The 18,822-nt window shown below is 41.3% G+C and overlaps 1 protein-coding gene across 1 annotated transcript in view; it reads left to right on the top strand.

Annotated features, from left to right (window-relative positions):
- Window positions 1-18,822, top strand: part of LOC135479856 (ATP-binding cassette sub-family C member 4-like) — a gene marked incomplete at its 3' end in the record, with an annotated part of 70,639 nt that overhangs the window by 21,956 nt on the left and 29,861 nt on the right. Inside the window, exon 9 of the mRNA XM_064759760.1 lies at window positions 6,234-6,486. Coding sequence (XP_064615830.1) covers window positions 6,234-6,486 — 253 coding nt within the window. The remainder of the gene's footprint in view (window positions 1-6,233; window positions 6,487-18,822) is intronic.

Below are 18,822 nucleotides of genomic sequence, written 5' to 3' on the forward strand. Positions count from 1 at the left end.
TTTCTTCCCACCATAATGCTGGCCGTCGTCGCATAAGTGAAATATTCTTGTGTAAAACACCAATCAAATAAGTAAGTAAATAACTAACTCAGAAGAAGTCACAGATATATTCAATTCGCCAATATGCTAGACAGAAGTGTGCATCTTTTGTAGTGACACTGGCATTGGAAATGTTCAAATTGCAAAGCATGAATTGTGCATTTTGGTATAAAATTTATTCAAGAATAGTTGCCTTTTAACATACAATTGTCTGGTTTTTGCATGGCTTTAGAATACCACAGCCATTTTCTGTAGTTAGGCACCTGACTGAGCTGGTCAGGTGAAATCATTGTGGTCTACAGCTATTTCGCTGTGGCAAGGGAGTGAGTACAGGGCATTTGTCAGGTATCTTGTGAAAGGCATTGGTTTATTCCAGGTGCTTCAATATCTTCCACCTACATAAATGTACCTGCATGACCACCAATGTAAAATTTAAAAATTCTTGTGTCTGTAATCAAGGAATTAAATGAAATCACATGGTTGAACTAAAGAAATGACATATGCACTTTTGTAGTTTGTAGTGGGTATACCTTGAGGTTTGATTTAACATCATAGCATAACAAATTTGAGTGCAATCAAAGAAAAAGAAGAAAAGAACTTCAGATTTGACACTTATATAGATGCATTCTACATTTATTATCGTAGACAGTAACAGCGTGTTCACTAATTCCTGTAAACAAGTTGGAGATGTTCTACTAAATTATATCTGTTAATGCGAACCACAGGTAGACAAGGATTTTGAGAAAAGGTGGAACCAGTTAAAGAAACTTTTCACTTTGTTACTCCTCTTTCAAGGGAGACCCCGTCTGTTAATTTTAATTGCAGAATGGAGACCTTGTACATTTCACAGACAAACAACGCAAGATCCCTTAACCTATCAGTATTTTTCACGGCTAGCAAAATGATCGTTTTCGCCACTTTGGTGGTGTACGTGCTAGCCGGCAATAGCCTGGGGTCCCCGGAAGTCTTTATCACCATCACCCTGTATAACGCAGTCCGTCTTGTTATGACCCTCTTCTTCACATTCGCCGTCCAAAATATTGGGGAAGGAAAAGTCACCATTCGAAGATGTCAGGTTGGTACTGAAAAAAAAAAAGAAAACTTTTTGTTGGGTGTGTTACCTTGTTTTGCTGGTGTGTAATTTTTTTGATTCATCGTTGAGAGAAAGTACTCCCAAGCGGAGTATTGCCCCTTTCTTTGCATCGAGGGAACTTATACGTTTAGCTTTGTTGGAGGTTCCAGTTGTTCAGTAAGTATCCCAGGCTGGAAAAGTGAAAAGAGGAGATGGTTCCAGAGATTCACGCTAGAGAGGATACCATTTTTATTTGCCTTCATTGAGTACACTTCTGTTTTTGTTACCCGTTTTTCTCCACTACCAGAACTGAGGTCTCAGAGTGATGTCACGTCACTTTGAACTTTTGAAGTTATGCCCATTTTGAGATGCTTTTCAAGTCACCACTTTATTTGATGAACTGCTTTACTTAAAGCTTTAAAATTGAATGATCCTTTGTATTTCTGTCATCAAGACCAGACTGATGGCATTTTGTCTGTTACATGAAGTTACTTGCATATCATGAAGTCTAGGTTTTGTTTTTTTTTCTTCCAAGTATTGTTTTGTTGAGGATAACAGGGAAGGATTGAAGAGGAGGCAATGTTAAATTCCCTTGAGGTTCTCAGGAAATTCTTAGACATGGGGTGGGACAACCCAATTTTCTGATTATAATTACTGTGTGTTGTCAAGAGCATAGCTAATAGGTGTCCTCTTTTGTTTGCTCAGGAAGTAACATGGGGTTGGAATTCTGGGAGATAGCTAGAAGCTGTGCAAAGGAATAACAAGTAAATTTGGGTGGTGGGCATCACCTGGACTTGACTCATTTACAGTACTGCCCGATCCTAATGATATACTCTTCAGATGCCCATCCTATGCGCATCTTGATGTGGGGCAGATCCTACGCGGATCCAATGGCCATCCAATGGCACAGATTTTGGCACCTTCCTGGTCGCATCTTTCGCGGATTTTCATCGGCCGGTACATGTAATCTACGTGGATGATGATTGGATGCTACCCGTATTGTACGCAGGTCCTACCCCCATCGTACACAGGTCCTACCCCCATCATACGCAGGGCCTACACCGACCATACGCAGGTCCTACCCCCTTCATACACAGTTCCTACACCCATCATACGCAGGTCCTACACCCACCATACGCAGGTCCTACCCCCATCATACGCAGGTCCTACCCCCACCATACGCAGGTCCTACCCCCACCATACGCAGGTCCTACCCCCATCATACGCAGGTCCTACACCCACCATACGCAGGTCCTACCCCTTCATACGCAGGTCCTACCCTCATCGTACACAGGTCCTACACCCACCATACACAGTTCTTACACCCATCATACGCAGGTCCTACACCCACCATACGCAGGTCCTACACCCACCATACGCAGGTCCTACCCCCACCATACGCAGGTCCTACCCCCACCATACGCAGGTCCTACCCCCATCATACGCAGGTCCTACACCCATCATACGCAGGTCCAACACCCATCATACGCAGGTCTTGCCCCCATCATACGCAGGTCTTACCCCCATCATACGCAGGTCCTACACCCATCATACGCAGGTCTTGCCCCCATCATACGCAGGTCCTACACCCATCATACGCAGGTCCTACACCCATCATACGCAGGCCTTGCCCCCATCATACGCAGGTCCTACACCCATCATACGCAGGTCCTACCCCCACCATACGCAGGTCCTACCCCCATCATACGCAGGTCCAACACCCACCATACGCAGGTCCAACACCCACCATACGCAGGTCCTACACCCACCATACGCAGGTCCTACCCCCATCGTACGCAGGTCCTACCCCCATCGTACGCAGGTCCTACCCCCTTCATACGCAGATCCTACCCCCATCGTACGCAGGTCCTACCCCCTTCCTACGCAGGTCCTACTCCCATCGTACGCAGGTCCTACCCCCTTCATACGCAGATCCTACCCCCTTAATACGCAGGTCCAACCCCCATTGTACGCAGGTCCAACCCCCATTGTACGCAGGTCCTACACCCATCATACGCAGGTCCTACACCCATCATACGCAGGTCTTGCCCCCATCATACGCAGGTCCTACTCCCATCATATGCAGGTCCTACCCCCATCATATGCAGGTCCTACCCCCTTCATATGCAGGTCCTACCCCCTTCATATGCAGGTCCTACCCCCTTCATACGCAGGTCCTACATCCATCATACGCAGGTTCTACACCCATTTATACCCAGGTCCTACACCCATCATACGCAGATGGTACACCCATCTTGGCTGTATGATACACCCATCTTGGCTGTATGGTACACCCATTTTGGCTGTATGGTACACCCATCTTGGCTGTATGGTACACCCATTTTGGCTGTATGGTACACCCATCTTGGCTGTATGGTACACCCATCTTGGCTGTATGGTACACCCATTTTGGCTGTATGGTACACCCATCTTGGCTGTATGGTACACCCATCTTGGCTGTATGGTACACCCATCTTGGCTGTATGATTTGCGTATGATGTGAGCATCTTTCTTTGAAATTACGTCCTTCCTATGCGAATGCCCCGACCCACATTTGTGCCAGATAAATCGTTAGGATCGAGCAGTACTGTACCTTACAGCATGTAATGGTGGCCATAACAACAATTCTTATTATCATGTCTTACAGCAGTTAAAATGGCTGAAATTAGGGCGTCCACAGCTGTATTGTCCTACAGGTAGATTGAGGTGTATGAAATCGGTTATTATTGGCTGTCGTTGAAAGGTTACTTTTAGAGTTGTAATGGACAAAGGACTTTCTGTGATATAACTTGTAAACCGTAAAACTTATGTCATCCGAACATGCCAGGTATTGCGAGAAAATGTTAATTTTGACAAGAGTTGTCTTCAGTTAGGGTTTCTTGAGACCTTTTCTTATATAATCTTAAAAAGAAATCATTGGTAGGCTCCTCTAAGAGCAATGTGAAGATTGCAGTAGCAAGATACGTATACGTCATGGAGATCAGGCTTGATGGCATTGTTATTTTTGGCACTTTTATTATCACTCTGCCATGATGGGAACATCTTAAGGTTTCAGAACTTTTGTCGTAACTGTATAGTATGTCACAGAACCTTGACTGTGCATATTTACCTGTGGCAAATGCAATTTATTAATTATGATTTGCCCAGCAGTTTTTTTTTTTTTTTGAATTGTTTGAATGAGCATGTTCAGGTGCATTTGTATGCATGAGTATGTGGACTTTTCTGAATTTTGTCATTAGTTACTAAATGTTTTTGTGCCTGATACAATAATCTTGCACAGCCTTGTAGGTGTACAGTAGTACATGTAATTGTCATTTAGATTTATTTTACAAGTTAACAATCAGTGCTCTGAGCAGTCCCTGAATCTGACAACCCCAAATACTGTTTGTCTGGTGTTGAGACATTTATTCTGGTAGAAATCTGGAGGGACCATGATGGGTGAAATTTGAGAAGCCCCAGCCTCTCAGACACAATGGCCTGGACGTGTCTGCTTGACAACAGTGAGGCGCATGAATGCAGCTGCCAAAGTTTTACCTGATACACACCTGCACCACCGAAACACACCTGGCAGCCTGCTTTACAAAATAGCAAATGGTGCAAGAAATCTTTGGCTGACTCAGTTGTGGTTTCGTTTTGCATCAATGCTTGAGCTAGCCATTATGTGCTTTAAAAAATACTGGACCCTCTACCACTGTTCAACCACAGGGTTCATATACATGAAATATTTTTCGATATGATACATATCCTCAAAACCCAATAAAATATGAAAAAACAAAACAAAAATTGCATAATGTACAAAAACATGTGTACAGTATGTGCATGTAAATATGTGTATCAGAAATGGAAAGGAAGCAGGAAGCATTGAAATTTGGTTTGGCTTTCTTTCAAAGCATGGGCATTTTTCTTTGACTGTATGGACATGGAGTTTTTTTATTCTTAAATGCTTTACATGGTATATACATTGTGTTTTTTTTTCCTGAATACTGTGGGTGAATTGCAGGTGTCTCTCTGTATGAGGGACATACACACTTTATGATTGAAGGACAATCAATTTATTGTTATCTTCGAACAAAAAACATGCATATGATTTGTGGCTGTGCATCTGTCTGTACTTTTCCACTTGTACATGCACACCTGTCTGCTTATTTTGTGAACTGTGTATAATTGATACCACTAACGACTGATTCAGAATTAATTGTCTTTCTGCTGTAGTTAACCTTCCAGGACAATAACATTTCGGTATTCCAACTCACATGGTAACCCTTCTGAAATTTCGTGAAACGAGTTTGATATTTTAAAAAGGCCCTCTACAAAGGGAGGCAACTCGTGTAACTCCTGAAACAACAATGCCCTCAACCTTCCTGATTAACAATAGCAGTGCAGATATGTCATGATTAATTGTAGTGCTTTTTAAAGAGACTGTAGAGGGCACTATTGTGTATATATTCATGAATTTCATACCAGATTTGCTTTCTTTTATAAAGGGCAGGCAAACCCCATTGAGAAGTAGCTCAATCCCTATCAAATACATTAATACATATAAACGTTTAAATAAACGAGAGGTGTCAGGTAAAACTTGTGACATCATTTGTTTGTAATCAAGCGCTTCTTTCCAAAGGCTGTGCAAGCCTTAATTTGTTTCCACTCCATTGTACATAGACAATGTATATGGTATATGGTATGCACTGCCTGCCAGATATACCAATAGTTTGTCAAGCCGTGTATTTCAGATGCACACTGCATTTACCTGGTAAAAACAGTTAACAGATGCACACGGCATTTACATGGTAAAAACAGTTAACAGATACACACAGCATTTATGTGGTAAGAACAGCTGACAGAGGCACACGGCATTTACGTGGTAAAAACAGTTAATAGATGCACACTGCATTTACATGGTAAAAACAGTTAACAGATGCACACAGCATTTACACGGTAAAAACTGCTGACAGATGCACACGGCATTTACACGGTAAAAACAGCTGACAGATGCACACGGCATTTACATGGTAAAAACGTTTAATTTGACTGAATTTCAGTATACATGAATTAATCAACCAACCTACCTACCTATCAATCAGTCAAGTCAATCAACCAATCATCTTTGAGGGCTTCCTTGCAGGCTAGAGATGAAGTACATTCACACTAAACTGAGGTGTGGCAGCGGCCTCTCCGTTGCCATGACGTTTGGTGGCAAGTCCTACTTCCTGGCAGCTTGTCTCGTTGTTGTTTTTGGACTGGGACGACCAGTGCTCGCTGAGTGGGCATTCGTCTGCATCAGGTTCTTCGAACTTCTCCAGCTCACGTTCGGGAAATATATTATGAGCGCCATCTACTGGCTGGCTGAGACAAAGATAAGCGTGCAGAGACTTTTAGTAAGTCACACCACTTTTATGTGTCACACAGTTTTTTGTTCTCATGACACACTGATCTGTTTTCTGATACCTGTTTTCATTTCCTGTTTAAGTTTATTTTATATATTTTTTATTCATATTTCTTGTGGTATTCCTTTCATAGGAAAGCTTACTGGAACTGGAACTAGTGCGACACTAGCATTAACATGCAGATTGTTATAAGTGGATATACTGTTTTCTGCAGTTTCCCTTACCAAAGTGTATGTATATTTATGTAATATCTTGATTGCGCCGGGGCCTCCATGGCTCAGTCGGTTAGCGCGCTAGGGCAGCGTAATGACCCAGGAGCCTTTCACCAATGTGGTCGCTGTGAATTCAAGTCCATCTCATGCTGACTTCCTCTCCGGCCGTAAGTGGGAAGGTCTGCCAACAACCTGCGGATGGTCGTGGGTTTCCCCCGGGCTGGGCCCGGTTTCCACCCACCATAATGCTGGCCGCCGTCGTATAAGTGAAATATTCTTGAGTACGGCATAAAACACCAATCAAATTAATAAATAAATAAATAAATTGATTGCATCCACAAGCACTGTGCAATTCAACCTTCACTTAACATGGAGGCAATGTCAGTCCACTAGCCTGCTATAGTGATTTGCCTGCATATGACATTGAAGGTGTTTGGCAAGGTCACGTGTACAAATATAGCATGACAGATAGAACTGTATTGTCATGATTATAGTCTTCATCACCATTTCTTGTGTACAGGAGTGTAACATGCTACAAGTGTTCATCTGCAGCAGATAGATTAATTATCCTGTGATTAAGGTTTGTAAAAATGAAGGAAAAAGTCCTGCACAAGTGGAAAAGTTGACCAGTATAACTCATCAACCAGTATGACTGATCAACCGTGTTACATGTCACTGCCAGAAGTGAAAAAGTTGACCAGAATAACTGATAAATCATGTCACGTGTCACATGTCAGTGCCACAAGTGGAAATGTTGACCAGTATAACTGATCAACCATGTCATGTCACTTACAGAAGTGGAAAAGTTGACCAGTATAACTGATCAACCATGTCATATGTCACTCATCCACAAGCAGAAAAGTCGACCAGTATAACTGATCAACCATGTCACATCTCACTTACAGAAGTGGAAAAGTTGACCAGTATAACTGATCAACCATGTCACATGTCAGTGCAACAAGTGGAAAAGTTGACCAGTATAACTGATCCACCATGTCACATGTCACTTCCAGAAGCACAAAAGTTGACCAGTATAACTGATCAACCATGTCACATGTCAGTGCAACAAGTGGAAAAGTTGACCAGTATGACTGGTCAACCATGTCACATGTCACTTCCAGAAGCACAAAAGTTGACCAGTATGACTGATCAACCATGTCACATGTGACTGCCACAAGTGGAAAAATCGACCACTATAACTGATCAACCATGTCACAGCCACAAGTGGATAAGTTGACCGGTGTAACTGATCCACCATGTCACATGTCAATGCCACAAGTGGAAAAGTTGACCGGTATCACTGATCAACCATGTCACATGTCACAGACACATTTAATTATCAAAAAAATGTGATGTATATTTTTGGAAAATGTTCTTAGTCTGTATCTGCATGTTTATATAAACGACTAAATTTAGTAAAACTTTGCTCTACCAGACATCCTGGCTTCCAGGGTTAAATTTGAGTTCATATTTATAATATAACTTTTAAGCCACTTAAGAATGGAACAAACTTTGTAGCATTTAAGTTCTGTATGTATAATTTCCTGGTTTCACTCAAGGTCATTTATTGCTAATAATAATGGCACCTGGCCAAAACATATTTCAATAGAAAGCAGGATTCTCAAGCTACTTAAAAAGTATCATACATTATTATGTTGATGAGATTTCACCGAATAACATATGGAACAATGGCAATACTGTTCTAATGGGTGATATGAGTCGAGGATGCCATCTTGAGAATTTTATCCAACTACGCTGTGACGTAGCCATTACCCATTCACTCCATGAAGTGACATATGGTAACGCAGAACTATTGTATCAGACATCATTTTGAGATTGTTTACAACGATTTAGTTACATGTAGCTGAAGGGGCATTTCACAGTATTGTGGGACAGCTCTGTATCATTTACGGACCCCCACAAGTGTAAAATCAGTTGATATACCTGCAGCCTGCAGATGCTAAATAACGAGTGTCAATCAGTGAAAAATTCATTATGGTTTATGGGAATGACAAGGCAGCATCTCATCGGACAGTCCTTAAAATTAATTAAATATTATGATGTAAGTTTTTTCTGTTTTTTTTTTTTTTTATAAAATGCAGTGAAAGTATTGAAACGCCGTGTTTAAGCCAAAGTGCTTTCTCTCACGTCCGCAATAACTAGGTCAGCACTGCTTTCATTTTAACAGCCAGCACTACAAAACTGAAGCATAAAATCCTGAGACAGTCTGACGCATAGATCAGCCTCAATGGTGCCTAGATTTATTTCCATTTGTGTCAGAATTGAGCATGAATCCAGTTGTACAACAATCCTATTGTAATTTTGTAAACACATTCTATAGGGGGTCAGAATTGCCATTACCCCAGTACAACCCCTCTGAAGGGTACAAGTGAGCGACTGAGTGCTGGGGGTTCCAAAGGCTGCAACCTGAACCAGGAATACCCTGGCCGTGCGTCCGCAGGCCACTCGTAAACTGTTTAAATGATATATTTTAGTAGGCCTACTGTATGAACAGTTCAAGCAGTAGAAGAAATATCCTTCCAGTGTGTTGATTTCCAGAGGAAAGCTGTTTTTCATTTGGTTATCATTGTCGAACATCACAACTTCAATCTGCCGTAGGCTACTGAATAGACGGTTATATGGCCACAGAGCCCCATTAATTTTCCATAAGCGACAATGTTAACATTTAGAGCTGTAGCTCAGTGCCAAACATTCCGTGGCCAATAAGCTTTGGTGGATACCTGGCCCAGCCTGTGGGAAAGAAGCCACAAAAATCTTGACCTAGGTTGACCCTCAAAATCTGTACCTTTCCATGCCGGCAGCCTGGAGGCGTGCCTAGCAACACCAAGGGGACGTCACTCGCAGCCTCATTACTACCTCACACCTTGTGTCCTCGTACCCAGAACTTCAAACTTTCATCAATAAAGCTCATACCTCCTCAAAGTTTAGACAGTTTCCAGCACTTTGATACCAGACATGCACCTGTGCACCAAAGCTTCAAAGCTTGAAGTCAGTTTTTGAGATCAGTGTAAAGCATTAAATGGTTTAGGCTTGATATCCTATGAATTGAGATTCAGTTGTTCAGGCTTTATTTATTTATTTTTTTTATTTATTTGACTGGTGTTTGACCTAGTACTGAGGAATATGGTTCAAGCTTTAATAATATCAGTGGTAAATTGAGGTCCAAAGTTTTACATAGTTTAGGCTAGCGGGCATGCAATTATACATTTCATACTCGAGCCTTACCTGGTTTAGGCTTGTGGCCCATTTTTGCTAGTTCTAGTATATACTTTATTTCTGTCCTATAAATATTTCCCCTTTGTGTTTGTATTCATTGTTCTCCTGTTGAATGTTGCCAAACCTTTGTTCCAAAAGACCTCAGATGTTGATTTCATAAAAAACTAGATAAGTAGGTTTGAAGGAACCTGTTGTAAAACCAATATTCACCCTCGGCCCTGGCAATATTTATACAGCTGTCTTCCATTTCCTGCTTGCCACATTTACTTGTTTAAGGCCAGGCATAGATCGACCTTACAACTCATATCAGCTGGAGTTCGGGCGGCACAGGTCAGGGGAGGTCACTCAGTTGTTCATTTTAGTCTGACTTACGATAATTGACAGCTGCGGGCCCAAATCATCCAGCTGTATCTAGACACTCAGTTGATCTACACTTGCTTGCATTTGCCCAGTTGAGCCCGCCAGTTGGACACAAACGCTCACACGAGCCGCAAGTCATCAAATTATGTATGTGCAACAAAACTGAATCTGATCAGGTATTATAGCTACCAGAAACTCGTGTTCACAAGGGCTTCCCCAAACCAGATCAGGTATCATAGCTACCAGAGACCCTTGTTCACAAGGGCTTCCCCAAACCAGATCAGGTAACATAGCTACCAGAAACTCGTGTTCACAAGGGCTTCCCCAAACCAGATCAGGTAACATAGCTACCAGAAACTCGTGTTCACAAGGGCTTCCCCAAACCAGATCAGGTAATATAGCTACCAGAAACTTGTGTTCACAAGGGCTTCCCCAAACCAGATCAGGTAACATAGCTACCAGAAACTCGTGTTCACGAGGACTTCCCCAAACCAGATCAGGTATTATAGCTACCAGAAACTGGTGTTCACAAGGGCTTCCCCAAACCAGATCAGGTAACATAGCTACCAGAAACTCGTTGTTCACAAGGGCTTCCCCAAACCAGATCAGGTATTATAGCTACCAGAAACTCGTGTTCACAAGGGCTTCCCCAAACCAGATCAGGTATGATAGCAACCAGAAACTCGTGTTCACAAGGGCTTCCCCAAACCAGATCAGGTATCATAGCTACCAGAAACTCGTGTTCACAAGGGCTTCCCCAAACCAGATCAGGTATCATAGCTACCAGAAACTCGTGTTCACAAGGGCTTCCCCAAACCAGATCAGGTATTATAGCTACCAGAAACTGGTGTTCACGAGGGCTTCCCCAAACCAGATCAGGTATCATAGCTACCAGAAACTGGTGTTCACAAGGGCTTCCCCAAACCAGATCAGGTAACATAGCTACCAGAAACTGGTGTTCACAAGGGCTTCCCCAAACCAGATCAGGTATTATAGCTACCAGAAACTCGTGTTCACGAGGGCTTCCCCAAACCAGATCAGGTATCATAGCTACCAGAAACTCGTGTTCACGAGGGCTTCCCCAAACCAGATCAGGTATTATAGCTACCAGAAACTCGTGTTCACGAGGGCTTCCCCAAACCAGATCAGGTATCATAGCTACCAGAAACTGGTGTTCACAAGGGCTTCCCCAAACCAGATCAGGTATGATAGCTACCAGAAACTGGTGTTCACAAGGGCTTCCCCAAACCAGATCAGGTATGATAGCTACCAGAAACTCGTGTTCACAAGAGCTTCCCCAAACCAGATCAGGTATGATAGCTACCAGAAACTGGTGTTCACAAGGGCTACCCCAAACCAGATCAGGTATTATAACTACCAGAAACTCGTGTTCACAAGGGCTTCCCCAAACCAGATCAGGTATGATAGCAACCAGAAACTGGTGTTCACAAGGGCTTCCCCAAACCAGATCAGGTATCATAGCTACCAGAAACTCGTGTTCACAAGGGCTTCCCCAAACCAGATCAGGTATTGTAGCTACCAGAAACCCTTGTTCACAAGGGCTTCCCCAAACCAGATCAGGTATCATAGTTACCAGAAACTCGTGTTCACAAGGGCTTCCCCAAACCAGATCAGGTAACATAGCTACCAGAAACTGGTGTTCACAAGGGCTTCCCCAAACCAGATCAGGTATTATAGCTACCAGAAACTGGTGTTCACAAGGGCTTCCCCAAACCAGATCAGGTAACATAGCTACCAGAAACTGGTGTTCACGAGGGCTTCCCCAAACCAGATCAGGTATTATAGCTACCAGAAACTCGTGTTCACAAGGGCTTCCCCAAACCAGATCAGGTAACATAGCTACCAGAAACTCCTTGTTCACAAGGGCTTCCCCAAACCAGATCAGGTATTATAGCTACCAGAAACTCATGTTCACAAGGGCTTCCCCAAACCAGATCAGGTAACATAGCTACCAGAAACTCGTGTTCACAAGGGCTTCCCCAAACCAGATCAGGTATTATAGCTACCAGAAACTCGTGTTCACGAGGGCTTCCCCAAACCAGATCAGGTATCATAGCTACCAGAAACTCGTGTTCACGAGGGCTTCCCCAAACCAGATCAGGTATCATAGCTACCAGAAACTGGTGTTCACGAGGGCTTCCCCAAACCAGATCAGGTATTATAGCTACCAGAAACTTGTGTTCACAAGGGCTTCCCCAAACCAGATCAGGTAACATAGCTACCAGAAACCCTTGTTTACAAGGGCTTCCCCAAACCAGATCAGGTATCATAGCTACCAGAAACTGGTGTTCACAAGGGCTTCCCCAAACCAGATCAGGTAACATAGCTACCAGAAACTGGTGTTCACGAGGGCTTCCCCAAACCAGATCAGGTATGATAGCTACCAGAAACTGGTGTTCACAAGGGCTTCCCCAAACCAGATCAGGTATCATAGCTACCAGAAACTTGTGTTCACAAGGGCTTCCCCAAACCAGATCAGGTATCATAGCTACCAGAAACTGGTGTTCACAAGGGCTTCCCCAAACCAGATCAGGTATGATAGCTACCAGAAACTGGTGTTCACAAGGGCTTCCCCAAACCAGATCAGGTAACATAGCTACCAGAAACTGGTGTTCACAAGGGCTTCCCCAAACCAGATCAGGTATCATAGCTACCAGAAACTCGTGTTCACAAGGGCTTCCCCAAACCCTTCCACACAAGCGTTATGTGTAGATCGACTTTGTTTAGTTGGGTCGAGATGCTTATAGTCGCAAGTTGACTTATGCCTGGCTGAACACAATTAATGCCTTGTTGTGGATTAATGGCTTCATGTATCAGATACAGCTCTTGCTTCTCTCCTTCTGTAGTGTACGTGTATGTGAACAGTGAGATATATACATGCACAAATACTGCATTTCAAATGTTGCTGTTGCAGTTTAAGCTACATGCATGTACATCCAGACATTATCAATGTTAAACGAAGAATTTCTACCAAAACTATTCTATGGAGCTTTTCAACAGAATCGCTTTTGCAGTTGCTTTTAAAGTTTGGAACCAACTTAATACTTTTTTTTATTGTCTCATCCAACACTTCAGATTGAAGTTCCATCTTGCACTGAAAGTTTTCTTTGTTGCTCTGAAAGTTTTACTGACGAAGGAAAACTCTTATTTGACAATTAGAATTTTGTCTGACACTTAATTTGTATTTGTAGTTTACAAAACATAAGTTTTGTGTTTTACATGAAGACTCATGTATACAACCAGTGGAGTTTCACTCTTCACTTGATTGGAATTTCACTCTTCACTTGATTGGAGTTTCACTCTTCACTTGATTGGAGTTTCACTCTTCACTTGATTGGAATTTCACTCTTCACTTGATTGGAGTTCACCCTTCACTTGATTGGAGTTTCACTCTTCACTTGATTGGAATTTCACTCTTCACTTGATTGGAGTTTCACTCTTCACTTGATTGGAGTTTCATGTACCTTTTTCATCTACTAGTTGTAACTTGTTTGAAACATGTTTTTTTCACATTTTAATCTTTCATCTCTGTCTTCAACCGTTTATCTCACGACTATATGCAACTGTTAAGTACGACGTTAAACCCTAAGCACTCACTCACTCACTCCCTCCCTCCCTCCTATATGCTCTCATCATGATGTTTGCATTTTCACAGAAGTCTCCCTTAAGTCCGTCCTAGTCTGTTACTTATGAATATTTCACTACAGTTATTCCTGTAGTACATGTATGTGGAATTCCTATATTTTAATTATTTATGTGTTTTATGCCATACTCAAGAATATTTCATCTACACAATGGCGGCCAGCACCTCAACCATCTGCAGGTTGGTAGTAGACCTTCCCACGTACGGCTGAAGCCAGGATAAACTGGACTTGAAGTTGAACAGTGCCCGCATTAGTAGGAGGCTCCTGGGTCATGGTGCCGTGCTGGCGTGCTAGCCCCAGAGACCCAGGTGAAGTAAATCAGAGAAACCTTTCATGTACTGGTTCCTGAGTCAAGGTTTGGTAAGGAACTTTTAATTGAATGGCAAGATCTCTGAGTCCCTAAAACGAAATTCTTTGACTATTAAATCAAATATTGCAGATGTGAGCTGAAGGTCGTCCTGATCCTACGAACCATTATTGGCATTTTCTTGGAAATAGGACTGTCCTCAGGCATCAAGATTATACTGGCTAGCATTATCATCTGTTATACAAGCGGATTGAATCAACCCCTGTATGCAAAGACCATTTTTATCACCTACGCCTTTTTGCGTCCTCTTCATTATTCTGTTGCTTTCTTGATGCCACTTCTTGTGTCACATTTGGGGGAAATAAACGTGACCAGTCACAGGATAAAGGTTTGTATTTTAATTTTTAGATTTGAGGAATCCGATGTTGATTTGAAGTGCCACTTAATTGAACAGTATTTAATGGAACAAGTGATGTCACATAAGGTTTCTGCTGATTATCACACCTTAAACCGCTACATTTTATCATTCAGAATGCACATACATATAAATCTATGAGTGCATTCGCAGATTTGAAACAAATTATTTCAGGCAAAAAGTATAGATGTGACGTAATTGTTACCTTCTTGGTCACAACTGATAACTATGGAATCCGATCTTTGAACACAATTTTACTCAGTGAGAAACATTCTAGAAAAATGAATCCAACTATTTTCCTGGACAGTTTTTAATGGTCTTTCATCTGATATATACTTCCTTGTATAGTGGTTTTTGCCTTTAATTAACCACTGTCGTAGATATTGATGTGCCTGCATGTGCTGATATTATCCTGGGTAATAGAATCATGTCCGGGTATGAAATGCACACATCACACATAATAGGGATATCTTTTGGTCTCTTTGGCACACAGATCTTTCCTTATGTGAATCATGCTGTTCACAATTAATTTTAAGAAATTTGTAATCCTGACGTTGTGATTTTGATGCGTCAAAGTGTTGCACAGTGTCCTCTCACCAATTATAATAATGTCTGCCGTCGTATAAGTGAAATGTTCTCGAGTATGGCGTAAAATACTAATTAATTAAATAAATAAATTAATGGAAGTATTTTTAATGAGTCCTGCATTTAGAGGTGTTTTAATGCAGAGTCAGTCTATGGTTGTGATATAGGTATAGACTGTACACCTTCTGTACATTTTGGTGCATGTTTAATGAGTCCTGCATTTAGAGGTGTTTTCATGCAGAGTCAGTCTATGGTTGTGATATAGGTATAGACTGTACACATACTGTACATTGTGGTGCATGTTTAATGAGTCCTGCATTTAGAGGTGTTTTAATGCAGAGTCAGTCTATGGTTGTGATATAGGTGTAGTTTGTACACATACTGTACATTGTGGTGTATGTTTAATGAGTCCTGCATTTAGAGGTGTTTTGATGCAGAGTCAATCTATGGTTGTGATATAAGTATAGACTGTACACATACTGTACATTGTGGTGCATGTTTAATGAGTCCTGCATTTAGAGGTGTTTTCATGCAGAGTCAGTCTATGGTTGTGATATAGGTATAGACTGTACACATACTGTACATTGGGGTGCATGTTTAATGAGTCCTGCATTTAGAGATGTTTTGATGCAGAGTCAATCTATGGTTGCGATATAGGTATAGACTGTACACATACTGTACATTGTGGTGCATGTTTAATGAGTCCTGCATTTAGAGGTGTTTTAATGCAGAGTCAGTCTATGGTTGTGATATAGGTATAGACTGTACACATACTGTACATTGTGGTGCATGTTTAATGAGTCCTGCATTTAGAGGTGTTTTGATGCAGAGCCAGTCTATGGTTGTGATATAGGTATAGACTGTACACATACTGTACATTGGGGTGCATGTTTAATGAGTCCTGCATTTAGAGGTGTTTTAATGCAGAGTCAGTCTATGGTTGTGATATAGGTATAGACTGTACACATACTGTACATTGGGGTGCATGTTTAATGAGTCCTGCATTTAGAGGTGTTTTAATGCAGAGTCAGTCTATGGTTGTGATATAAGTATAGACTGTACACATACTGTACATTGTGGTGCATGTTTAATGAGTCCTGCATTTAGAGGTGTTTTAATGCAGAGTCAGTCTATGGTTGTGATATAGGTATAGACTGTACACATACTGTACATTGTGGTGTATGTTTAATGAGTCCTGCATTTAGAGGTGTTTTGATGCAGAGTCAGTCTATGGTTGTGATATAGGTATAGACTGTACACATACTGTACATTGTGGTGTATGTTTAATGAGTCCTGCATTTAGAGGTGTTTTAATGCAGAGTCAGTCTATGGTTGTGATATAGGTGTAGACTGTACACATACTGTACATTGTGGTGCATGTTTAATGAGTCCTGCATTTAGAGGTGTTTTGATGCAGAGCCAGTCTATGGTTGTGATATAGGTATAGACTGTACACATACTGTACATTGTGGTGTATGTTTAATGAGTCCTGCATTTAGAGGTGTTTTGATGCAGAGTCAGTCTATGGTTGTGATATAGGTATAGACTGTACACATACTGTACATTGTGGTGTATGTTTAATGAGTCCTGCATTTAGAGGTGTTTTGATGCAGAGTCAGTCTATGGTTGTGATATAGGTATAGACTGTACACATACTGTACATTGTGGTGCATGTTTAATGAGTCCTGCATTTAGAGGTGTTTTGATGCAGAGTCAGTCTATGGTTGTGATATAGGTATAGTTTGTACACATACTGTACATTGTGGTGCATGTTTAATGAGTCCTGCATTTAGAGGTGTTTTAATGCAGAGTCAGTCTGTGGTTGTGATATAGGTATAGTTTGTACACATACTGTACATTGGGGTGCATGTTTAATGAGTCCTGCATTTAGAGGTGTTTTAATGCAGAGTCAGTCTATGGTTGTGATATAGGTATAGACTGTACACATACTGTACATTGGGGTGCATGTTTAATGAGTCCTGCATTTAGAGGTGTTTTAATGCAGAGTCAGTCTATGGTTGTGATATAGGTATAGACTGTACACATACTGTACATTGTGGTGCATGTTTAATGAGTCCTGCATTTAGAGGTGTTTTGATGCAGAGTCAGTCTATGGTTGTGATATAGGTGTAGACTGTACACATACTGTACATTGTGGTGCATGTTTAATGAGTCCTGCATTTAGAGGTGTTTTAATGCAGAGTCAGTCTATGGTTGTGATATAGGTATAGACTGTACACATACTGTACATTGTGGTGTATGTTTAATGAGTCCTGCATTTAGAGGTGTTTTAATGCAGAGTCAGTCTATGGTTGTGATATAGGTGTAGACTGTACACATACTGTACATTGTGGTGCATGTTTAATGAGTCCTGCATTTAGAGGTGTTTTGATGCAGAGCCAGTCTATGGTTGTGATATAGGTATAGACTGTACACATACTGTACATTGTGGTGCATGTTTAATGAGTCCTGCATTTAGAGGTGTTTTGATGCAGAGTCAGTCTATGGTTGTGATATAGGTATAGACTGTACACATACTGTACATTGTGGTGCATGTTTAATGAGTCCTGCATTTAGAGGTGTTTTAATGCAGAGTCAGTCTATGGTTGTGATATAGGTATAGACTGTACACATACTGTACATTGTGGTGCATGTTTAATGAGTCCTGCATTTAGAGGTGTTTTGATGCAGAGTCAGTCTGTGGTTGTGATATAGGTATAGTTTGTACACATACTGTACATTGTGGTGCATGTTTAATGAGTCCTGCATTTAGAGGTGTTTTGATGCAGAGTCAATCTGTGGTTGTGATATAGGTATAGTTTGTACACATACTGTACATTGTGGTGCATGTTTAATGAGTCCTGCATTTAGAGGTGTTTTAATGCAGAGTCAGTCTATGGTTGTGATATAGGTATAGTTTGTACACATACTGTACATTGTGGTGCATGTTTAATGAGTCCTGCATTTAGAGATGTTTTAATACAGAGTCAGTCTATGGTTGTGATATAGGTATAGTTTGTACACATACTGTACATTGTGGTGCATGTTTAATGAGTCCTGCATTTAGAGGTGTTTTAATGCAGAGTCAGTCTATGGTTGTGATATAGGTATAGACTGTACACATACTGTACATTGTGGTGCATGTTTAATGAGTCCTGCATTTAGAGGTGTTTTAATGCAGAGTCAGTCTATGGTTGCGATATAGGTATAGTTTGTACACATACTGTACATTGTGGTGTATGTTTAATGAGGCAAATGGTCTGTCATGATTGGAACAAGTTTGCTTTGCAGTAACTACATGTAAATTGCATTTTGACATTGTAGGATGTAAAAAAAATCTGCCGGGACTGTCAGATTATAATTACACGTATACTATCCAACGTGTTCGTGCCACAAACTGTAGTATCTCTTACAAGATATTAAAACTGGTTAGAGTTAAATTTGCTTCTTGATTGTTAGATAAGTTTTGATGGGTGATATCCAATTATTTTGACAAAGTTGATGATTACTTGCAAGATTGGGTTTTTTTGTGTTTTAAGTGGACCA

Source organism: Liolophura sinensis, chromosome 12, assembly GCF_032854445.1.
Source record: "Liolophura sinensis isolate JHLJ2023 chromosome 12, CUHK_Ljap_v2, whole genome shotgun sequence".
NCBI lineage: Eukaryota > Metazoa > Mollusca > Polyplacophora > Chitonida > Chitonidae > Liolophura > Liolophura sinensis.